The sequence below is a fragment of the Heliangelus exortis genome, chromosome 9 (genome assembly GCF_036169615.1).
Source record: "Heliangelus exortis chromosome 9, bHelExo1.hap1, whole genome shotgun sequence".
In the NCBI taxonomy this organism is placed as follows: Eukaryota; Metazoa; Chordata; class Aves; order Apodiformes; family Trochilidae; genus Heliangelus; species Heliangelus exortis.
The window spans coordinates 20,225,658-20,250,852 of NC_092430.1; the positions used below are offsets into that span (position 1 = coordinate 20,225,658).

At 38.4% G+C, this 25,195-nt stretch overlaps 1 protein-coding gene and 2 long non-coding RNA genes across 7 annotated transcripts in view; 2 read left to right on the forward strand and 1 right to left on the reverse strand.

Annotated features, from left to right (window-relative positions):
- The first annotated feature begins 4,863 nt into the window (after positions 1-4,863).
- Positions 4,864-7,251, forward strand: LOC139799509 (uncharacterized). Its single transcript, XR_011727319.1, has 3 exons — positions 4,864-4,950; positions 5,135-5,275; positions 5,416-7,251. It is a non-coding gene; the product is annotated as an uncharacterized lncRNA (long non-coding RNA).
- Positions 7,252-7,808: 557 nt separating this feature from the next.
- LOC139799996 (uncharacterized) lies at positions 7,809-20,505 on the forward strand. Its single transcript, XR_011727540.1, has 2 exons — positions 7,809-8,316; positions 20,288-20,505. It is a non-coding gene; the product is annotated as an uncharacterized lncRNA (long non-coding RNA).
- A 175-nt stretch (positions 20,506-20,680) lies between these two features.
- Positions 20,681-25,195, reverse strand: part of NAALADL2 (N-acetylated alpha-linked acidic dipeptidase like 2) — a 363,639-nt gene continuing 359,124 nt past the window's right edge. For all 5 annotated transcript variants that reach the window (XM_071752638.1, XM_071752640.1, XM_071752641.1 and 2 more), the window contains one exon: positions 20,681-23,304. In XM_071752638.1, the coding sequence (XP_071608739.1) occupies positions 23,106-23,304 (199 nt within the window). In that variant the 3' untranslated portion in view covers positions 20,681-23,105. The remainder of the gene's footprint in view (positions 23,305-25,195) is intronic.

Consider the following 25,195-nt stretch of genomic DNA (forward strand, 5'->3'; position numbering starts at 1 on the left):
TCCTGTGAGGAGGTCATCTCTGTGTGGAGGTCATCCCTCTAAGGAGGTCACTCCTGTGAGGAGGACATGCTTTGAGGAGGTCATTTCTGTGAGGAGGACATTCCTGTGACAAGGTCATCCCTGTGAGGAGGTCATCCTTGTAAGGAGGTCGCTCCTGTGAGGAGGACATTCCTGTGAGGTCACTCCTGTGAGGACGACATTCCTGTGAGGAGGTCGCTCCTGAGAGGAGAACGGCCTCCTCTGAGGATGTCACTCCTGTGAGGACGACATTCCCGTGAGGAGGTCGTTCATGACAGGGGGTCTTTCCTGGGAGGAAGTCGCTCCTGTCAGGAGGATATTCCTGTGAGGAGCTCACTCCAATGAGGAGGTCACCCAGTGAGCAGGTAGCTCCTCTAAGGAGGTCACTCATGTGAGGAGGACATTCCTTTGAGGAGGTCATTCCTGTGAGGAGCTCACTCCAATAAGGAGGTCACTCCTGTCAGGAGGTCACTCCTATTTGGAGGTCATTCGCGTGAGAAGGCCGCTCCTGTGGGAAGGTTACTCCTTTCAGGAGGTCATTCCTGTTAAGAGGTAACTCCCATGAGGACAAATGTTCTGTGAGGAAGTCACACGTGTCAGGACTGCATTCCTGTGAGGACGACATTGCTGTGAGGAGGTCCCTCCTGAGAGGCGAAGGGCCTCCTCTGAGGATGTCACTCCTGTGAGGAGGACAGTCCTTTGAGGAAGTCGTTCGTGACACGGGGTCATTCCTGGGAGTGAGTCGCTCCTGTCAGGAGGATATTCCTGTGAGGAGCTCACTCCAATGAGGAGGTCACCCAGTGAGCAGGTAGCTCCTCTAAGGAGGTCACTCATGTGAGGAGGACATTCCTTTGAGGAGGTCATTCGGGTGAGGAGGTCACTCCAATAAGGAGGTCACTCCTGTCAGGAGGTCACTCCTGTTTGGAGGTCATTCACGTGAGAAGGCCGCTCCTCTGGGAAGGTTACTCCTTTCAGGAGGTCATTCCTGTTAAGAGGCAACTCCCATGAGGACAGCAGATCTGTGAGAAAGTAACACCTGTCAGGACTGCATTCCTGTGAGGAGGACATTGCTGTGAGGACGTCACTCCCATGTGCAGGTAGCCCCTCTTAGGAGGTCACTCCTGTGAGGAGGAAATTCCTGTGAGGAGGTCACTCCTGTGAGGAGGACATGCTTTTAGGAGGTCATTCCTGTGAGGATGACATTCCTGTGATAAGGTCATCCCTGTGAGGAGGTCATCCCTGTAAGGAGGTCGCTATTGTGAGGAGGACATTCCTGTGAGAAGGACATTCCTGTCAGGAGGTCACTCCTGTGAGGACGACATTCCTGTGAGGAGGTTGTTCATGACAGGGGGTGATTCCTGGGAGGAAGTCGCTCCTGTCAGGAGGATATTGCTGTGAGGAGCTCCCTCCAATGAGGAGGTCACCCAGCGAGCAGGTAGCTCCTGTAAGGAGGTCACTCTTGTGAGGATGACATTCCTTTGGGGAGGTCATTCCTGTGAGGAGGTCATCTCTGTGTGGAGGTCATCCCTCTAAGGAGGTCACTCCTGTGAGGAGGACATGCTTTGAGGAGGTCATTTCTGTGAGGAGGACATTCCTGTGACAAGGTCATCCCTGTGAGGAGGTCATCCTTGTAAGGAGGTCGCTCCTGTGAGGAGGACATTCCTGTGAGGTCACTCCTGTGAGGACGACATTCCTGTGAGGAGGTCGCTCCTGAGAGGAGAACGGCCTCCTCTGAGGATGTCACTCCTGTGAGGACGACATTCCCGTGAGGAGGTCGTTCATGACAGGGGGTCTTTCCTGGGAGGAAGTCGCTCCTGTCAGGAGGATATTCCTGTGAGGAGCTCACTCTAATGAGGAGGTTACCCAGTGAGCAGGTAGCTCCTCTAAGGAGGTCACTCATGTGAGGAGGACATGCCTTTGAGGAGGTCATTCCTGTGAGGAGGTCATCCCTGTAAGGAGGTCGCTCCTGTGGGAAGGACATTCCTGTGAGAAGGACATTCCTGTCAGGAGGTCACTCCTGTGAGGACGACATTCCTGTGAGGAGGACATTGCTGTGAGGAGGTCACTTCCGTGAGCAGGTAGCTCCTCTAACAAGGTCACTCTTGTTCAGAGGACATTCCTGTGAGGAGGTCATTCCTGTGCGTAGGAAATTCCTGGGTGGAGGTCACTCCTGTGAGGAGGAGATTCCTGTCAGGATGACATTCTTTTGAGAAAGTCACTCATGTGAGAGGAGGACATTCCTTTTAGGAGGTTTCTAATGTGAGGTGGACATTCCTGTGACCAGGTTATTCCTGTGAGGAGGACGTTCCTTTGAAGAGGTCAAAACTGTGAGGAGGTACCTCCTCTGTGGGGGTCACTCCTGTAAGGATGACATTCCTCTGAGGAGGTCAGCCGTGTGAGGAGGTAAATCCCATGAGGAGGTCATACCTGTGAGGAACTCATTCCCGTGAGGACGTCAAGCCTGAGAGGAGGTCACTCCTGTGTGGAGGACATTCCTGTGAGGTCACTTCCATTAGGAGGTCGCTCCTGAGAGGAGAAGGGCCTCCTCTGAGGATGTCACTCCTGTGAGGAGGATATTCCTGGGAGGAGGTCAGTCCTGTGAGGAGGAGATTCCTGAGAGGATGACATTCTTTTGAGAAAATCACTCATGTCAGAGGAGGACATTCCTTTGAGGAGGTCCCTAATGTGAGGTGGACATTTCTGTGACCAGGTAATTCCTGTGAGGAGGACATTCCTTGAAGAGGTCAAAACTGTGAGGAGGTACCTCCTCTGAGGAGGCCACTCCTGTAAGGATGACATTCATCTGAGGAGGTAAATCCCATGAGGAGGTCATACCTGTGAGGAACTCATTCCCGTGAGGACGTCAAGCCTGAGAGGAGGTCACTCCTGTGACGAGGACATTCCTGTGTGGAGGACATTCTTGTGAGGAGGTAATTCCTGGTAGGAGGTCATTCCTTTTAGGAAGACATTCCTGTGAGGAGGTCACCCTGTCAGGAGGTCACTCCTGTCAGAAGGTCATTCCTGTGAGAAGGTCACTTCTATGAGGAGGTCAGTCCTCTGAGGAGGTCACTCCTGTGAGGAGGTAGTTCCTCTTAGGAGGTCACTCCCATAAGGACGACATTCCTGTGAGGAGGTCACACCTTTGAGGACAAGATTCCTGTGAAGAGGTCATTCCTTTGAGAAGGTAGGTCCTCTAAGGAGGTCACTGCTGTGAGGAGGACATTCCTGTGAGGAGGTCACACCAATGAGGATGTCACCCTGTGAGGAAGTCACTCCTGTGAGGACGACATTCCTGTGAGGAAGATATTCCTGTGAGGAGGTCATTCCTGTTAGGAGGACATTCCCATTAGGAGGTCACTCCCATGGGAACGACATTCCTGCGAGGAGGTTACTTCTTTGAGGAGTTAATTCCTCTGAGGACGACATTCCTGTGAGGAGGTCGCTCCTGTGAGGAGGACATTCATGTGACAGGGCCATTCCTGTGAGGAGGTCATTCCTGTGAGGATGATATTCCTGTGACAAGGTCACTGCCGTGAGGAGGTGATTCCTTTTCAGGAGGATGTTCATCTGAGGAGGCAGCTTGTCTGAGAAAGTCACTCCTGTGTGGAGGTCACCCCTGTGAGGAGGACACTCCTGTGAGGAGGACATTCATGTGAGGATGACATTCCTCTGAGGAGTATTTTTTTATCGTTTGACTGTTAGAATAGCTATATAGTATTAAATACAATTGACTCAAAGCATTCCTTGAGTTCTGAGTCAGGGCAAAAAAAAATAGTATTTTCTGCCATGCCTTGATTTTTGCTTTGCATCTGCCAGGACACAAAGAAAAAAGAGTAGAGGGCACTTCCTGAGTTTTTGGTGTTGTGTGTTTGGGGGTTTTTTTTTGGTTTTTATTTGTTTGGGGGTTTTTTTTGTTTTTAAAATTCTTAAAAATTTCTCATAGACTTGTGCTATTTCACCAGCCAGGCTGAAACCCTGCCTTGAAGCTACTAACTCATGACTAGCGACTCCCAGTAAGCAGTGTGGTAGTTATTGTCACTGCCGAGCCATTCTTGCAGCCATGGTGACAGAGGGCATCATCTAAAGCTTCGTGGAAAACAATATATTTCTTTTAAAGTCTACTTTTAACAAATCTCCTGTCTGGATGTTACGGGTAAGAAACTACAAGTAGGTCTTCAGGTAGATCAACAGTAGAAGTACTGTCATTAAAGACCACTGGAATCAGTCCATTGATTCTCTCCATGAAGAGTACCAAGTGAGAAGCTGAAGCTCATTAAAATTGTAGGTTTGACTAGCTTGGCTGAAAATTACAATGCTGGGTTTATTACATAATGTATTCCTTTGATGTATATTTTACTCATCATAGATCATGAATTAATAGAGGCATGATTTTAGATAAAGTGATGACGGAAGGTAAATGTCAGCAGATGATAATATTCTCTCTATCAACATACTTTCTCTTGTTGACTCGGTAGAACCTTCCCCCTTGAGGCTAAATCTGGCAGGCTGTGATTTATGAAACAGTTTAAGATGTACATTTGATAACCAGCTATCCTAATTAGCTCAGTCATGATCAGGCTTCCTGATACTTTTGGTTTCATTCCAATATCTATTGAGGTCTATGAAAAGACTCTGTTATTATGAAGGGAAAGTAGGTCATATTTTAGTCTATCTGGCTTTCAATAATTGTCATCATTGGATCATCTCAAAGGGGTGGAAAGTTCTCAACTCTACAAAAAGGTAGGACACAGACTTTGGTCTCTCTGTTTCTGATTGGTTTTTTTGTTGTTGTTATGGGGTTTTTGCTTGTTTTCTTTTTTCCTCCAGTCAGCCCCAAAAGAAATCTGGCACATCTAAAAACCTTCCTGGCCATCTTACTATTTATCATGGCACTCAGATTAGGGGATGATTGTAGGATAGGCTTGAATTCAAGTTAGTTGTTTCCTCAAACTGACATTTTATACTAGTTTCTGTAAATAAAAAATCTTATTCTCTGTTTTTAAAAAATATAATTTGCTATTACTGTTAGGCATCTTTGTGTCTTCACTACTTTAAAAAAAACCCTGTATCTTTTAATGTCTCTCTTTTTTATAATAACAATTTATTCTCTCACCAGATGCAAACCATTTGATATTGCTAAGCTCACACACAGCCATTGTTATTGTTATCAGCATTAGTAACGGAATCATTATCATTCTCATCACTAAGAACGAGCTTATTATCTGATAAGTAAAAATTTCCTCCCAAAGAATTTGAGGTATTTGATTTTCCTCATCTGTATTCTCACAAGTCATTTCTTCCTCACTTGCTGGAGATGAAAATGCACCTTGCATGAGTAAGCTGCCATTCTGCTCATTATGCAGCTTTGATTATTAGTTTTTCTGTTCTCTTCTGCAGCACAAGAATCATTGCATTTTTAACTGGTTTGTGGCTCCAAAGGGATTTCCTTTGAAAAACTGATGCTGGGGTTAAGTTGTGATTATGTGGCCATGAGTCAACTCCCGATCCATCTATCAAAATCCATGGCTGCTTGGTAAGACTGAAAGTTGAACAACGGCATCAGTTGGTGGGAAGATTCTTGGGGAATAAACTTTGGGAAAAATATGAGACAATGATACCAGAGACAAGCTGGCCTTTCACTATGGCCAAAGATGAAAGAAAATTTACCTTCTTTTCCACCCCAGTTTCTCACTCATATTGACTAGGCCACAACCTAGTCCACACTCCTATTAGCCAAGCCAGTTGCTCAGACAAAATTTTCAGTATTTGCTTTCACTTTGCAAATGGGTGGCTGTTTTCTCTCCTGTTATGTCCTTGTTCTGCAGGTGCATATGCTATTTTTTTCCCTTCTGTTGGCTGTGATCGAGTGTGCACAATATTTGGGAAGAAAATGTGGTAAATCTGGGGCAGAGGAGGATTTTTTTGTTTGTTTGTTAACTGTGTTTTCTGCTTTTCTCTTACAAAGAAAACTCTGATTATGTGGTACAGGAAACAACCTGATGTGTGAGCTGTAAACAGCCTTTTAAAATTAAATTAACTTCATTTAATGGGATTAATGCATTTGTAATATCAAGGAGTCACATTACTGAAACTAATTTTCTTCTAATATTATGGCAATGCTATTTGTTGCCAAATGGAAATAAAGCTAATTATTAGACTTACTTTCTCACACAGCAGATAACTGTGATTATCAGTTATAGCTGATAACTATACCCATCCCTCATATGTTATCGTATCATGCAATATGATACTAATCATCTGTTAGGTTTGAGATATTTGACCCCTTCAGAAGACCCAAGCACTTTTGTTTGTTTATCTGGGGACATTCACAGCTAGAGAAGGAATTTAGATTCTGGATTTCCATTTATTTCTCAAACTTTAAATTCTCAATTTTAATGCAGATTATGCCTAGAGAAAGGCCTCTGCATGTGCTGTCCAAGCATCAGCCAACTAACCAGGCTATGGCATTACACTGATGTCTCTAACAGCTTTATGTATAGAACTCACAATTCTTTCCCAATTACCAAGCAAAGAGTACTAATTCAGCCAGCCTTGCAGGGGAGAAATCCAGACTGGAACATTTAAAAGCTTTCAACTTTGCTTCTTCCTGAAAAATAATACAAATATTTTAAGGATCTGGAATATTTTCACAGATCTTGGAGCTCACTTCTTGATTTGGAAAAAATGTGGCTTTAAAATGTTACACAGGTATTCTGCCTACAACAGAAATGTCAGTATTATAAAATAAATTTAATATACGGGAACAAAAAGAATCCATTTCAAGGCTACTGGAGTCACAGGATGAGCAGAGAGATAGAAACCAAGGAATGATCATTTTTAAAGGCTCACAACAAACATGTTTCATTAGCACTACGTTGACTCAACAGAACCTGAAAACAGCAATGGTTTTTTTTTGTAACGGGAATTAATATTTTACTTGCATTTTGTTGTAAACTTCAGGCTGGTCAAGGTTAAAAATGTAATATTAAACATGGCCCAAGCTATGGCAATTAAACTTCAAATTTATACCTGTTTAAGAAGATGGAAGACAGACTGCATATGGAATGTTAAGTATTTTGGTTCATATATGGTTCATAAATGTAATAGATTACAGCTTTTTCATAAAACAAATCATGTACAGTATACATATAATGTCTCTATTTTTCAGTACTGCTCAACCCATGGAGTACACTATGCTTTCTAAATTACTTATGTTGCATGAAAAAAATGAGAAAGAAAAAAAAAAGAACAAAAAGCAATGACATTTATTGCACCCCTCAAATCCTATGAGGTAAGCAAATATTTAATATGACAAAGCAGTTTCAATATGAAATTAAGCAGAGAGAAAACAGTGATATAATTTTTTTATTACTTACCCAATATCATGGGGGAATTAAATGCAATAATAATTTTCCCTTTTATTTTAGCTGAACTAGACCAAAAGGTATTGCCAGTGTTCCTGCTTATTCTGTGACCAAGGAACGCAAAAGGTTCTTACCTGCATACACTCACAGCATGGATAAGAAATACAAAAATACCTTATTTGTTATTGTCTGGATCCCCGACAGGTCACTGAAGAGTTCTTGATAATACTGAATTTAAAGACCTTTAGGAATGATATTTCTCCAATAAAACTCATATTTCTTCTAAATCTTTTCAATAAGACACAGTATTAGAAAATGACAGCCATTCTTCTCCTAAGAGTGGCAGTATGGCTCTAACAGAATACATTTACAAGGAGTTTGGTTGTCTGTTACTCCTTTTGCTGGTGCAACATTAAAGATTTTTGAGTTAGACATTTGAGTTAGATATTGTAGAGAGCAATTCTTAAAAAAAAACAGTTGTAGGTTTTTGTTAGTTTTATTGAACTTACCAGAGAGAACAATAAGATAAAAATTCTCAAGCAGACACAGAAAACTCCTCTATTTTATATGGCATGATCATGTTATGGATATCAGTCTATTAACTTTTTGGATTAATGTTGAAATATATTATAATTTTATTTTAAAAATCATAAATTATGTATTTTGACTATTTGTAGTTAGATCATCTCATATAAAATTTCAGAGTAACTGCATGTCTAATCACACAGTCAAATAAGGAAAAAAAAAAAAGAAAAATAAAATAAAAGTAAAACCCAAGCAATTACATGATGCAAAACAGCAAACAAAGTGTAAAAGTTATTATTTTACCTTCAGGCCAAAGGTTCAGAAATACAAGCAGGGCAGGCATGGCAGAGGAACCTCAGCACAGCAAAAACGTGTTTCTCCCTAAGGAAGAACCACAGCAACAGAACTTGTGAGTATCCCCAACATCTGAATGGAATCAGAAGCAGTTTTTGGGGCACCAGTGTTACCTCTTTTACTTTCCATGGGCTCCTTTGCCGTGGCACTGTGAAGTGCTGTGCCACCCTGCCAGGTGCCACTGACACCCTGCAGGGCTCCTACTTTGAGGCCCACCCTGTGATGGGTCCCTGGGGTGGCACTCCACGCTGCCCTTGCTGAAGATTGTGCCTTGGGTGGCACCTCCCTTCCTCTGCATAGCACAGCTCACCCTCTGGCATGCAGAAGAGGCACTGTTTTCTTGGGAATGCAACAGGGGACTGGAGATATTGGAGGTTTTTTGATGAACAACTCTGGGCATTGCATTTATGCTTAATCTCCTCATACACATAATGGAACAATGACATTTACTTCATATGATAAAGCACTTACCCATCCTCAGAGCCAGAACAGTTCCTTGTAGCCTTCCAGCTGCTCCACACACTGTCCCTCTGAGCATTTCTTGTTCTGCATTGACACAAGGCTGCACAAGTTTCAGACTTTAAAGTGTCATTTATAGGTTCAACCACTCTTAGTTTTTAAATGGCTTTTCTGTCCTTCATTTAAAGGGAAAAAAAATCATATAACGTGCTAAAATTATCAGGAGCTAAATGGTCTTTGATTTTCAAATGTGTATTAATGGGTCAATATTCTCCTTTCTTGCCATACACAGATCTCCCATTAATTATAATGTCACTATAGCTGCAGAATGAATTTGACCTTATCTGTTGAGCACCATGTTTTAGTATTAATAGTTTTTGTTCTTGACAGCAATTGGGAAATACAGCCAGACATGCTGAGTGATATATTCCTATCTTTACAGCACTGCTATACTCATTCAAAAATAAAAAAGGAGATAATATCAATTTATTTATTTGTTTTAACAAAGAACAGATGTGCTCAGTGCTAGAATAATATAAATTTAATATTGACATGTAAAACTGATTTCCTCTATGTATCTAGTATGGAAGAAAAAGCTTGAACAGGAATCACTATGCACCCCTGGACTAAGGCTATTAGCACAGCAATTTGTTCAATTTGGCATCTTTCTTATGAAGTAAATACAGAGCTGAATAACTTCAAATAAGAAAATATATCAACTTAAAGGGTAGTGTATGGGTAATTTTTCAGCAAGTCTAATGTCTTCAATTCTAAGCAAACAGGGCCTTGGTCTAAAATTCTACTGTTGTAAAATATTGCAAAGCAGGTAAGCAGGAGTGTGACTTTATATAGAGCTTTTTTAATCAGGAAGAAAGGGAGATATAGGGATATTCTGCAATGGATAAAATGGGTATGAATTGGGATGTAGAAACACGTTTGCTAAGGCAATACAGCACCAGCTTACCAAGAAATTCCCAGACATTGACAAGAATACTACAAGCAAAGGCTTTAGGCTGAAGAAAGTATCATGAATGAATAATAAAATTTAAGTGGACAACATTACAGAAATGTTTTATTCAGACAAAAGTTTTGGAGTTATATCAGGAATTTCATACATGCTGCTGAACAATATCAGTGTAACACTTCAATTGAATGGGTGAGAAACAGAAAAGCAACAATGGAAGGTGTCATTAGAACAGTGCAAGCCACAGCGTCCTCAAAACCAATTAGGGAACTTCTGCAGGAATATAAATGACATTCTATTATAAAATAACAAATCTATGCATAAGAAGTCACAAAGAAAGCAGTAAAACAAATAGGGTAGCTTTGAACAAATGATTTCCTTAAAAAAGGGAAGACTTCAGGGTAAGTTTTGGATCTATACAAAGCGACAGTCATGCAGGATGAGGTACAGTATTCAAACCTACAGCTGAAGACTTCAGAGAAAGTCCTTGCCCTTCTGCCTAATGCCTGCTGTACAAAATCACCATGTTACTCCCCTATCCCACATTCTTTAGGAATCACCCAGTGATCATGTTAGCACCAGGAGCCACCACCCTTCTTTTCCTTTAGGATCATTATGTGTGTAGGTAATTGTGATTGGGACCTGAAAAGAATTTAAATGGAACAAAGACTGAGGAATTTTAACATAGAAGAAAACTCTACCTTCTTGATTTAGTTATGGTACATATCCCATTTTCTCTAGGGAACACTGGCTCTAGAGGTCTCTTTGCTCTGCTCCTAGGAGTCCCTACCAGTATTATCTTTTCCTTGAATGGCAACTCATGTCAATATAGTGGAATTTTTCAGTTTGTCCACACTAGGTTTGGTCACTGCTGCCTTGGATGGAAGCATTTTCTAGAGTGAATTACTGCTTTGCAGACAAGGAAGCAAACATCAGCCATATCACAAGAAGTTAAACACCAAAAAACCCTAACCCTAAATAATGGCATATGTTCTTATATGATCAAAGAAACATGATGGTAATTTCCTAGGTTTGGATATGTCATGAGTGATTTGTGGGACTATTTATTATTTATTAAAGACCTGTTGCTGCAAGTTCACAAAGTAAATGGGCTTAGTAAGAGCTGACTTGAATTTTTTATTTTTTTTTTTGGTAGATGGTAGCGCCTAGGTGGAATTTATCTTTAAACTTATTAAATTGATTAAAATTTTTGTTCACATAAAAATATAATACAGCTAATGTTCCTTGTTAGAACTCTGATATAGGAAAACACTATTACAAGCCTTGAGATAATAAATTCCTGCTTGATGCTACAGCCTAAAGCACAATCACAGAGCAAAGAAATGAGAAATTTTAAAGGCTACTGATCACTGGGGATGTGAAATCAGCAGGAGGTTATTTAGCACAGGTTCTTAGAATGATATGTAGGTGAAATTCAGTGCTCAAGGACTCTCCAGCTCACATGTATAACTCTAACACTTGGTGGGCTACTCTGCAACAAAACAGTCAAGTATAAAAAGCCAAAAAAGAAAGCAAAGCCCCTCCGAATTCTTTTCAAATGCCCCTCATCAGATATCTTCAAGTCTGTTTCTTTTCTAACGTGTCAGTCTTTTGCTTATATCTGTTTTCAGGTTCATTGGCATAAAATGCCCCATTCCATCTATTTTCACAATTTTGCATTTCCATCTGTTTCTTAAAACCAAACAGAACAATTCCAAAGGAACTCAGTAATGAATTAGCATCCTCCATTTCTATCAGTTTCATTTCTTGATAAGGGCATTCCTTCACTTTGAGGAAGAGCTGCAAATATGTTGAGATTTTTACTAAGTGGAATCCAGATTCCACTGACTTGTAGAGGCTTTTCCCATTTACTCTATAGTGAGTGGAGTGACTGTGGATTTAAACTAGTGTAACTGGGAGTAAAAGTTGGCTTTTTAAATCTACTGCTATTTTTAAAATCTTTGTCAAGTTTCATGAGGTCAGATGTGAAGATGAATTTGTTGTTTAAGCACCTTCCTCCTGCAGGCAAAAAGCTTAATCATTTTTTTCTACTGACCTTGTCTTGTCTAAAGATGAGTCAATGAATCAAGTTATGAATGATATATCATGAATAAATGATTTATGCCTGGTCAGATCAAATATGATGTATTACTTAAGTCCTTGAGTATTATTGCATATAAAGATTTATCCAAAGTGTCATGCAATTGGTCAGGGAGATAATTCTTATGTCTTTGTACATCCTCTTTGAAAAAAAAAAAAAAAAAAGTAAATAACCATTCTCTGAGTAGAGAAATTTATCTTGGCAAAAATCTCTGCCTTTGACAAAGGCTTAAGGACAGCCCAGCAGTTACATTTCTGTAGTAACTGCAGGAGGCCCCAGGTATGAGGCCTTCCTCATTCTTTGCAAACTCCCTTCACCTGAGACTCACTACGTATAAAGAAGGAAAACAAAAAACCTACTTAGTTCATAAGGGTGTTGTGACATTGACCAGCTTAGAGACCCTGAGGCACTCATACAACATAGGAGTTGGTTTTCATGTAAGATTTACAGGAGTAATCTTCTTCCTAATAAATTTATTTGCTGGTTCAGTATAACTTTCTGTCTTAGCCTTCATCACATGTCTTGCTATCAGTCCTAACAATAGTGGAATGCAAACATCTTCTCCAAAAGTTCTATCAGCCTTTTCAACCTCATGCTACTCCCATCCTTCTTCAGTAAATCTGATGCTTTCTGGTTTCTATCAGTGGATTTAACTTTCCGTCCCAGTTACAGTTAACAATTCCAAACTTCAAGCAGTCAACCAGATCATGCTTAACTATGTTATCTGTTTTAGGTCAACCTGTCATGGTTGATCATTCATTTAAATTTATTCTAAATTTATAAAACTTATAAAATTTTGTGCACCAACACATGTAATTTGAAGGTTGTTTTCTCAGAAATATTAGATTACAGAAAACAATTATTCAAGAAAGAATTCCTTTTATTCTGTTAGCATTATCAGCAGGAATTAAATGTATGGTTTCTTATTGCATATGGATGGTAAAGGCCTCATGGAAGTAAAAGCAAAACCCATGAGAAGACCAATCATCTGCCAACAGTTTTGCACAGTGTTGTGACAAGAACTAAGTATCTAGAGTCAATTTACAAAACTGCATCAAACTGCATAGCCTCGAGTCAATTCCTTGGATGGCCAGCAAAGTAACCGAGGCAGAATTCTGACAATTTAAAAATGCACAGTTAGGAGGTTCATAGCTGGTTGAAAAAACAACCCTGATGCTGCAACCAGTCATTACAATTTTTACTCTCTAAATGTAATGCTGAAGCATCAGTGAAGGATGCCATGGAACATCAAGTTCCAAAAATGTTGCATGCCATGAATCTATGTATTGGATTTTCATACTGTAAAAAGAATTATTTAAAAGCTGCCTTCTAATTCCAACTGCTACTTTCCCTGCTATTTTATAATAGTGACTGATAATGAAGTTGTCATTTTACATATAGGATAATAAATTGCCTTGCTATGAACACAAGGCTATTACTTAGTCATAGGCTTCTGATTATGTTGTGATAGGAGACCATTCCAAGTGCTTTTTAAATGGCACAGACCTAAAAGTGAACTCAGTAAGTGCTCATTACAGGGTCATCCTCCTGGAATTTGAAAATGTGAACTTCATGCATGGGGGTATGATCTAATTTTTCATGCTCACTGTATAAGTAACACCTGCATATCAAGGTCTCCCATCATAGTCCTGCATCTTCATTTTAGGTAACATGGTGATCTGTCACTTTAGGAAACACAGTGACACATGACATATGTGGAAACTTCCTCACCTAATTTAACCATCTTTCATATAGAGTCTCATGCTGACAAACACCTGCTTGTCACCCAGGGTAGAGACAAATCCAGTTTATGAATCCTTACATTCTTATTTTTCAGAGGAAAGCAAAAAATGCAGTTAGAAATGTCAACCTGTTTGTGGTAGATGCAGACAGCAGTAAGTTTTTTTTTCCTTGTTTATCTGGATGCCATATTCCAGTTTGGAAAATAACAGTTCCTTTTTGATTGGTATTAGACATTTCAGTGTCTCACCAGTTGTACGGCAGGACACATTCCCCAACGTTGCACCTTCACATATCTCTGTAACTTGGAATTAGACCAATTTTTAACCTTAAAGTCTTCCCTGTGTGTCCTGTAACAACCTCCACAGATTTATACTACCAGAGCAGAAGCATTTCTCAGCCATTTTGTCTCTTCAATATTGACATATTTACCCAGTTTGTTTCCCTTGACATACTAGGTCTCTAACTTTCATTCTCAACTCCACAAACACCACCATGTAAACACTTTACTGTTTTACGTTTTGTGTTTTATATTTCTGTATGTTGAGCTCTTGTAGCACATCTCTATCCATTATTTTCCCTTCTTCCTGCAGAAGACTGGGTTCTGATGTGACACTGTGCTCATCATCTTCCTCTCTAATCACATCTACGGGATACAAGAGGGATACTGTATGAAACTGGCTTGTATTACACAGTGTAAAAGCACCTCATTCTTAAGGGATGACAAGCAACTTTGCTTAAGGGGAAGGCCCAGTTTTGAGTGCAATACTTGATATTAAACTAAAAACACATGTTAAAAGGAAATAAATATTGGCATAGCATTAGTTTCCACATGTGCATGAAAAGTAACTCAAACTATGGGATAATTAATCTCCACCATAGCACTGACGATTACTCAAATATACCCAAATTTGAATTAGAGGCACTAGTCAGAAACCTTATGAGGTTTCTCTTGAAATGAGACAGGCAAACAATGTCAGAAAGTGCATCCACCTGTTTGAGGCTGAGCTACAAACAGATCTTCACTTGAGGCAAGCTGACAGCCTCAAAGGAGTGATCTTGGTTTACAACACTTGAGATACAGCCAAGAGCCTCTGCGTCCAAGAGGACTGTAAGCTGAAAGAGAATGAAGGTTGTTAGAAATGAGGTCACCGTACTGAAAGAAATTTTTGCTTTGTGTATTTTCCTCAAAGGCTTTAAGGCTTCCTAAACTCAGAAACCTAGACCTAACTTAACTCATCCAATCTTAGGATCACCCAGTTTATTTCTTGCCAGTTAGGGAGAAAATGGTGATTCAGTTGTTATTAACTATCTCAAAATCAATTGAGCTCACAGCAAAACTCTCATAGTCACAAGACCCTTTTTTTATTTTTCAAAGACAGGCTTTGCTATAGTTTCTAGTGTTAAAAGTCTCAACTATTTCTTACCTTTTCCTTTCCAGAGCAAATAGATCAGTGTAGGGCTGAAGTGCTCTTCCTGGTCTGCAGTGCATCCAAAACAGATTCAGAGCTGGTTGAAGCGGCACCAGAGTTCTTTGGGCAAGAACCAGATCAGATCCCCACTGTGCTTTCTGTACCTGGTGCAATACAATCCTTTTGCCTTTCCCAGTGCCCATTTCTGTCACTCTCATGACTTTCAACTCACTTTTGCTTCACCAGGCAACTACCACTGGCCAGAATCTCTTTCTGCTCCCATATATCGTCCTGGTACAAAAACACTTCACTCTGACAGGATCAAATTATTCATTTCAGTTGTTTGGTTACCATGCCTACACTTCATACAAAAAGCAAATGCCAGCATAATTACATGATCCTATACATTCCACTCCCACATGAATCTCAATGCTACTACTTGATAAGAAGTACAGGTGCAAGAAATGCCATTGAAATCTCAAGGTCAAATAAAGCAGTGGAAAGACTTGGCAACGTTCCCATTCTTTTTAACAAATCTGCTCTATCTCAAGCCTGTCTACCTGAAATACTTATAATGTGTTAAATATACATTTATCATTACATTATTATTATTAATTTAATTGCTCAGACAGATACTCTCTAAAAGAACATAATGGTCCAATCTTCTAAGGAAAGCCAGAGAAGATTCTGAGACCCAGACAAAGACTGTTTAGATTCACTGACATTTTTCAGCAATAAGGACTTCCACAAATCTATCAGCAGGAACTGGAAAATCAGATACTTGTTTAACTGTTTTTATATGGTTGGCTTTTATTTTCATAGCATGAGTTTACATGGCTTAAAGGAAACATTCCAAAGGAATATGTTTCACAAATTAGTTTTTAACATTACATGAGACATTCCAGTCAGAGGTGCACTTTGTAGGGAGCTAACGAATTAAACTAGTTTAAGGCTGTAGCCATGATTGAAAATATTAAAACAATTTATTGTTTTTATTTTATTTTATGGTAATTAATGTTATTAATTACCATATTAATATGGTAAACAGGAAAAAAAGTTTAAAAAAATCCTGATAAAAAATGGTAAAAAATTTGGAAAGATGCATCCCTTTATACTGAAAGTTACACCTCTCAAGTGATTCACAATTACAGATTGACCTCCATGTTCTCCTAAGCCATAAGTAAAATCTGGAATTTATATTTTCATGTGATAACAACTACCTTATAATTTCAGGACCTTTCTGTTGCAGAGAAAAGCCTGATCATCCAAATGAGATAACCATCCAAAATACGTAATCTGAATATTATATATCATCAATATTGTCAAAACTGATATTTCTCTCTCTTCAGACACTACTAAGGTTGTTCAGCAGTTTTTTTTAAAGTCTCATTCTGAATACTTTGGTCCAAATTCTCTATCTACTTTTTAAGTTCTTGTTTCTCAAAAACATATAAGGGCAGTTTCTTCCTACCTGAAAGACCAATTATCTGAATATCTGGGCTTTTGATATACTAGAACCTAAAGGGATAATCCAAAATTTACCCATCAGTAATTTATCTCATCCCGGGTTCTGAGGTTCTGCTAGCTGTTTTTTTTTTTTTCTTCCTTGCTTTTTTCCTTCCTCTCTTTATGTTTTAAAGCCCTGGGATACATGTCAGTGAATCAGCAGCTTGAGAGGCATACGTTACAGCTCACTGACAAAACCAATTAAAAACAGAAAGCAAAACCAACAAAACCCAAACGAATATAATTCCAAATCATTCAGCACAATGTCCATCACACATATCTTCATATCCCAGTTTAATTTCTAGCAAAAATATAAATGTGGAAAAAACACTGTCTAATTCACACCCGCTTCCACAAGTCTATTACTGAATTTCAGTCCTTCTGTACAGACACTCAGACAGTGAAATTCATATTCAGAGCACAAACAAGTAAAATGTCCTTCTTAATCAAAGTTTGTAGAATTCACTTACCTTAATGGCCAATGTTACCTTTTTATTACACTGTGTTATAAAAATACAAATTGATACAAAGTAAACTAATTTTGCAAATAAGCTGTTTTATTCAGACTCAGCATTCTATAATGTGTTATGAAAATCAACCTTTCATTGCACATTTCCACATAACATGATATTTATTGGGTTCCAGCAATCACTGCATCAAGTTTATATTACCACATGGTCAAAAAACCTTGTTACTTAATATTCTGAATTGACTGGATACCATTTGTGGCAACTTGACTTTACTACATGAAAATTTAGAACTAGATGGAATAAAGGAATCATCATTCAGGGTGTCTCACATGTCAAAGCTTCACAAAGACAACATAACTTGACAACTGCTCTTTTATATGCAGAAATACTTGCAAATTACCTTCGATTTAGGTAAACTCCAAGTTGTTGTGTGACAGAAAAATAATAATTTGTATTGGGAGGATAACTTGAGCAGAGGTAGAGCTATGAGGACACACAATGCATTACAATGCAGAGAGGTGTGAATGCAATCAGGCCTTACACAGAACAGTGTAATTTTCTAGACCTATACTAAAACCCCCAAAAGTATCTGTTCCAGGTATCTTCACTAGTACTTTTTCTCACTGTGTGCACATGTTTAAGATACAGGAATGTGAAGTATTTCCTGAATTCACTATACTTCCTCTGGATATGGAATCACATTTCATTTCATTTGTCTCAGAATACCAAATCATAATATATGTGATAAGGGTATATTGCATATTAACAAAACAAAGTGTTCCAGTACTTTTTCAGAATCCTCAGTACACAGTCAGAAAACACAAAAGCCTGGGAAGCACTTACAAATAATAATAAATAACTTCTTAAGGAGAGGGGTCAGCAGCAGTTTCTGTAGCAAGCTAATGCATCAGTCACACTTTTCTGTCCTGCCTTGGCATCATACAGACCAGTTTGAGGACTGTGCTACTGGGTTAACACATGATAAGCTTTCAACAAAAACTAGAGCATTTAAAAGAAAAAAATAACAAGCAAGACTTCATTTTCAAAGGCTTGTTGGAAAATAAATCAGAGAAAAGCAGCTTAAACAAAACTCGTCTTTTTTAACCGAATGATCAGGCACACCAGTAAGTAAATACTACATTTACACAGCAAAAAAGTTGTTCCATGGCTATATTCTGATTACATTTCTTAAACTAAGCCCTTGTATTAATTCCAATCTGTAAGGCTCATAATAGAATGTGTGTGTTAATCTGTGCCAACACTTATAATAGCTATTAAATTAACAGTAGATTATAACACACTTGTACATCCACATTTACATTCTGCCCTGTGGCTTTACTTAACATTGACCAAGAGCCCACTGGATATTTTTTTAAAAAATAAAGTTTTGCTTGTAATAATCTATGTTGAGACTTTAAAGAGAAAGACTAAACACAAACAATATTCTGATACCAAAGCTTTCGGGAAATTCTGCTGACCTTACTCACATGGAGTAGTACTGTGATAAGAAGTCATGTTATAGTCAAATGAAAAAAACAGACCAAGTCAGTAAGACTGAGGAGGAACATAATCTTTAAGTATTTACAGGTGTACATATTCTCCTGTTATGATAAGCACATATGAGCAACAGTAAAAATAAAAAGAGGCAAGGGAATTAAAATTAGGAAAAAAATGCTAGACTTGATAGCATCATAGATTCAGTAAACATAATGTCTAATTTATATATTCTTAAATTCTTTGCTTCCTAGATGAGTATTCATTATTCTTAGGCACTTAATAGGTTTAAAGGATCATTATCATCCTTAAGCACCTGAAACTGCAATACTTTGGTTCTGCTCTAACCATCTTTTCTGAAACATTTACTGGAGTCTCTATCCCAACTTTTGTGTACTCAGAACCCCAACAGAGGACACCTCGCCATGTTTTGAACTGTTATAGTGCTGCATAAAACTGTTTTCAAAAATCACATCCCAGGCATTTTAAAATGAGATCTGTTTCCCACCACTCACCTCTCTGTTTCTGGCAAAATAGTGGTGAAGTCTTACAGAGTCCTAAAGGGAAAGATCAACTTCCACACTATGCTTGTTTCCTGAGATGGCAACTGTGAGGGATGTCAGAGGTACCCATTTCTGAGTAACACAGATAACAGTGTGCTACTTGTGCAACACAAGGCTCTTGAGGAAACTCTGAACTGTTCACTTGAGAACACAGGCCCAGACATAACTCTGTTTACAGTATTTAATAGCTTTTAAAGACAGAACGACCCCTACAATTATCTGGTCTGACTTTCTGCATAACACAAGCCATAGAATTGTACTGAATTCCCAAAGATTGGTTAAAAGCACATAGCTGCACATATGCTGATGGGTATTTTTCCTTTGTTTTTTAATCTATCTTTTGTTTTCAACTAACATCTTCATATAGATAGAAATCCTGCTACTAGGAACCAAGGACCATATGAAAAGACCTCAAAAGATAGAGATATTAGTCTCTACAACTTAAAAATAAACCCCAGGGCTCGAAGGACAAATCTCCTCATATAAAGTTTCCATCATGCTAACTGTGAAATCCTTGAGACCCTGGCCAACAGTTTTTGTTGAATGAAATGTGGCTCTCATTTTAATGTTTGCAACCAGAACAACTGTAATAAATTTACTATTAGAAAATATAGGGCGAGATTTGGAGAAAGCATTATCTATGAAAGAAACACTTGGTGAGACACTTTGTGCTTAAGCAGGGAGGCTGGACTAGATGACCTTCAGAGGTCCCTACTGTGTGAACTACTGTGTGAACTGTTTCTTCATTTTCTCCTGCATTTATTATTTACATTTAAGTTTACGTATCATATAATTGCAAGTAAATTAGTGTTTGTACAATCTTTTGAAGATTCAAGGCATTTGCATATTTGTGTGTTCACAGATACCATATATCAAAATAATCTTGTTTTTCTTGGATGATAAAACCAGTTCACTGCCTTTCCAAGGTTAGTACTCCAAATCCCATGTACTTATTCACCTGAATTGACTGTGCTTTAGCTTCTTTATGGAGTCTTTAAAATATGCACTAATAAAATCCTATTAGCATTTTATTATCAACTGTCTCAACACACAAATATTGCAAGTTGTACGGATTTTCTGGTCACTGTGAGCATGACTTTAAATTACTTAGGAATCAATGCATTTGTTATATCATCTCTGGCAGTTCTCTCTTATGTTCCTGAAAATGGAACCAATTTTTAGTATAATTCAGGCAATTTCTCAACATACTTCTGTTGCTAAGGGTGCTTTGTTTATTTCAATACACTATAGGAATGAATTCTATCTAGATGAGCTATTATGATTTACTAATACCCTGCTTTAGTTGATGTTCCACAGCTGGCTGAGCAAAAATTCTATGTTACAAAGACACCAGGTATTCAGGATCTTAACTTCCTATAAAGTCTTTGAAGTCAGTAAGTAGAATTTAAAATCAACAGAAGGTTATGGCTGAAAAGTGTCTTTTCCAAAGCTATAATAGTGCAAATGTTATCACTGAACACGCACTTATATATAAGATCCAAACATTTGAAATAAAATAACAGAAATATGAAAGTGTGAGATGACATTGAAATGGATGCATTTAAGTCCTTAAATAGCTCATCTGATTCATTTCACCAACAAGAATATAAGATTGTCTCTGGAACAGACAAGCATTTATAGTAGCAGTGCTTTCTGTGGTGGAGTACTTTGAAGTCTTCTATGTTAAAAGTGGCTATAGAAGGACATTAGTGAAAAAACAAGATAAATGTTTTATTGAGGAATTACATGGTTCAGAAATCACAGATGAAGGATATTCTCCCCAACAGATTTCACCTATTTTGCATGAGTACACTTTGGTTACATTAGAGGTTGTTTTGGCAGAACATACACACTAAGACTTTGGAAGCAGTTATTGAATCCACCTGGCAGAGTTAAGGGAAGTGATAATCTTTATTTTCATTATCTTAATGGCACCTGACCCTCTGTCACTTAAGACCATAGCTGCTGGCTGCACTGTGAGTCCATACCCTAAAGAAAACACATTACTGAACAAACTGCCAGAAGAGTGGTCCCTATTAGAAAATACAATCCAAATGTGTTGAGCACAGTAAATTCCCAAATACCATGACAAAATAAATACATAACTCAAATGTGGCTATTCCAATCATTTAAATATTACAATAATAAAATCTGTGGAAACAAGGGGATGGACAAACATTATAGTATCAGAAAAACTGTTACTCTTCAGAAGTCAAATTCTCTCTGCTGTAAAAAGAACTGGTATCAGCCCTAGCCAAAGAATAATCATATACTCTTGCTTATCAGATGCCAGGTAAAGATAAGAGAAAATAATTTCTGCGTTCATGCAGTCATGGTGACTGATATTGAACACATTCTCACTTCAGCTGCAGCTGTACAAACGCATAGCCTCACCTCTGGTCAGACCTGGGATGCTTTTGCCCATGTTAGGATAATAACTTGCAAGCAAATGTAGCAAAAGCATAGCTGTATGTACCTAGTCCTGGGTAATTGCTAACAGACATCCATTTGCCAAGGACTTTTGGAAACAGTACTCAGAGTTGTAAACAACTCTCATTTCTTGCTATAGGAAAAAGAACTTTAAAGTCCTGTATCACTTCATGGACTTTCACCCTTTCACCAAATTATACACTTAAAATTTTTCCTGAAGGCAATTTTTTTTACATTAATATGGATACTTTTGCCATTGCTATTGCAACCTGAGATGCTTCTGTAATGTTTCCATGGCAAACTGGGTAATGATGCATTAAACATTAAATCAAATAAATTATATTTAAATTCTAAGTATCTATATATAATTAACTTTTTTAAGCTCTAACCCCAGAATCATCTGAGACTGTAAAACTCTAAACCCAACAGGGCTTAATAATTTTGATGGTTTATATTATTAAGACCTGCAATTCTCAGGTGTATGCATTATCCCCTTAGAGGCTAGGACACCAAAATTCCTGATTCTCTCATTCACACATTACTTCAGGCCAATAAAGTAATGGTGTGATTACACTCTTTGTACAGGATTTCCACCAATGCAAAACAGATTTGAGTTTTAGCCCTGCAGTGTGCTTTATCAGCTTCTGCCTTCAAAAGTGAATTCCTGCTTCTGCAGTAGGGAATAAATTTATGTTTTGCTTGTGCTTTTTTGACAACAATCCAGGTCCAATATTCTGGGCACTACTGATAGAATGATCCAGTCTGGAATAGTGGGTGATGTGACTGAGTGGCAGAATACCAGAAATGTTGCCAAAACCTTGGGGGCCTTGTTTTCATTTACTGCTCTCTGAAAATTTAGATCTTGAGGTGGGCTGTTCTGGTAATGTTTCAGCTTGTAAGGCCCTTAGCCTTAGAAGTCTAGGCAGTTCTTCAAGTTATCATAAAGATTCAGTTATTTTTGTACAAGTATAACTACCAATTCATAATTTCCAAATAATTTAAAATAATCACACACACATACAAAAAAATCTTTCCAGGAGTTACTAGAGATAAAACCCTCTTTTGACATAGAAATGGGATAATCAAAGTTTATCTGTTTTCTCAGAACTGAGGTATTTACTGCTCCACAGGAGAAGAGATGTTGAATGGCACTGGTAAGGGTGTTTTGTGCATTTCCTGAATAACTGTGGTGCTGGATACCCAAGGTAATGCCACATCCTTCAACTACTTACTCTGAAAGGAGTAATGAAGAAGATGAGTTTACTGAGGAAATTAAGAGAGAAGTATAATTGAGTCACATTCTTCTGACTGAGTAGGCAGGGAAAGCTCACCTGGGTATACATCTGGGGTGTCTTGGAACCAGGTCTTCAGCATACCTGTAGGATATGCTCGGGACTTTGCAAGACTGAACATTTAGTCTTAAAAATATATTTCACATATAAAAATACAGCAGATGTCCTTCCAAAAATCATATCAAGTCCTACGCCCTCTCATTATGTTTTATACATTCAAAACCAGACATTTGAGATACTCTGTCAACAGTGCAAAAGACTGTTTCATAATTATAAAACCACACACTGGAGTACCTTTAAGTGCCAACTGTAAGAAAAGTTGAGAAAGGTTTCATCCGCAGAGAAATTCTGGTCCAAGTCAAACTTTTGTTTAGGAAGTTGTAAACAAGTGTCTTAGAATGCAGAGAATCCTCTCATTTCTTTCCAGCTAAGGTAGTCTCAAAAAGATCAAGTCCTGCTTTGAAGTAAACCTGAGCTGAATTGATGCTGTTGAGCACCTCTGACAATGCTGCTTGAATGGTCTCATTTGCCTGATGTAGTTTGCAGTGTTCCAGTGCCTCTTGCAGTACTGAGAACAGGCTTGTCCTTTCATCTAGTCTGTAAAGAATATTTCTAAAAGAGAAAAAGGGAGAATGATAAACTTTTTACTCAAAACAATTCATCGGAAATCATCAACAAACCCTGAAAGTATCAGCCACCCTTTAGAGATGATACACATTGTAAGCAGTAAAGCCACCCCACAGCAAAGTGAAAGAAAATTGCTTATTTATTTCATCTTTGTAAACTGCATCTGTTCATTGATCTATGTGTGATTTAAACATGCACTAAATCCATCAAAGAAACATCACATTCCTCTTTACCCCCTTGACTTTATTCAAAATCACAAGCCTAGTTCTATCACACCCCTCATGAAGTATCAGATGGATTTTATTTATTCCTTTCTAAAAAGGTTTGGTTACAATTGTGGACCCTAGTCACGGAATTATTTTTTTTTCCTATCTACTCATGTTATTTATTTCACACTTCAGAGGTGAAATTCTAGCTACATTGAAGTCAATGGTCAAGTTCTCACTGCCCTCAGCAGGGCCTTTATTTCATCTATAATTCTTTATGACATCAAAACATGAGCAACCCATCTTTAATGTCACACACTTAAAGAAGGAAATAAATTGAATTTACAGATAAATCCTTATGAAACAAAATCTGTGTTTTCTTGTAACACCTGCAATACTTTTTAATGGCTTCTATAAAAAAAAAAACACATGAAAAGGTAATGCCTAATTCTTTGGAAATGTTATCTGTACAAGGTGCTGAAGGCTCAGAATTCAATACCAGTCAGTGATTTCAATGAGTCTCTTTGAAGCAGGCTATAAATGTTATCTAAAAGCAGGTGTAATCATTACCCTAATTAGAAAGCATGTAAATATCATAAATCTCCACCCAGGAGCTCCTTTGACTGTAAACAGAAGTGACTGAGATTTGAAACAGGAAAGCTACACGTAATTTGGTGCAGGACTTCATCTTTAAACACAAGGCATGTGCTCAGGGCAGGGGAGGAGTTGTTCCACAGAATGAAACCAGCAAGAAATCAGGACAACTCCCTCTCTTAGTAACTTAAACTCATGACAGAACAGGCCCAGAGGCAACTCCTAATTAATAATAAAACTACCGAGTACCTACAACACAGACTATTACAAGTTTATCTCATGAGTTATCTAACTGCCAATCTACAAGGCAGAATAGTACTGAAGTTTCCCAATAAATGACACCATAGAACATCTACAATCTTCTGCCATATCTTCCAGCTGAAGTTTCCCAATAAATGACACCATAGAACATCTACAATCTTCTGCCATATCTTCCAGATTCAAAAAGTGCTTTGAATGAGAGGCAATGTTTTTCAAACATATGAAATAATTTCTATCCCCCCAACACAATTTCTCAGTCTTTGTTTTTACCTTCCTATATTTGGTATACATCCAAACCTAGCAATGTGCAATAGGAATGATAAGCTTTTTCTCCAGAGAGCAATAAATCCAGAGATTTCAAGTGCTCTGCAATGCAATTTGTAGTAGTTTTAAACAGAAAAGGGAAATTGTTCTAACACAACACTGCTGTGCTGAAGGCTAGCTTACACAGTTTAAATAGTAAGTCATCCCTGAGCTAGATCATTCAGACTGAAACAGGTTAGGAACAGCTCTATTCCTTTATTTAGCCTAATTTCAACTAAAAAAATGTCACATGGCAATAGCCACCTGAAGAGTAACACTTACTTAGACTGCTAGAAATCAGACACTAGAGAGAAGATGACCTGAAGACTGGAAGACTTAGGGACTGCTGAAAAAATGCTTGTGGTGAATCTTCTCCTATACCATCTTCAAGTATGCTCTAAAAAAGGCACACAAGCTTAAAGATGATTTACCTTGACATGCAAGGATGTTATGTAGGTTTAACTCTACTGCTGTGATTTTGGAATCATAGGTGATTCCACAGTAAATCCACA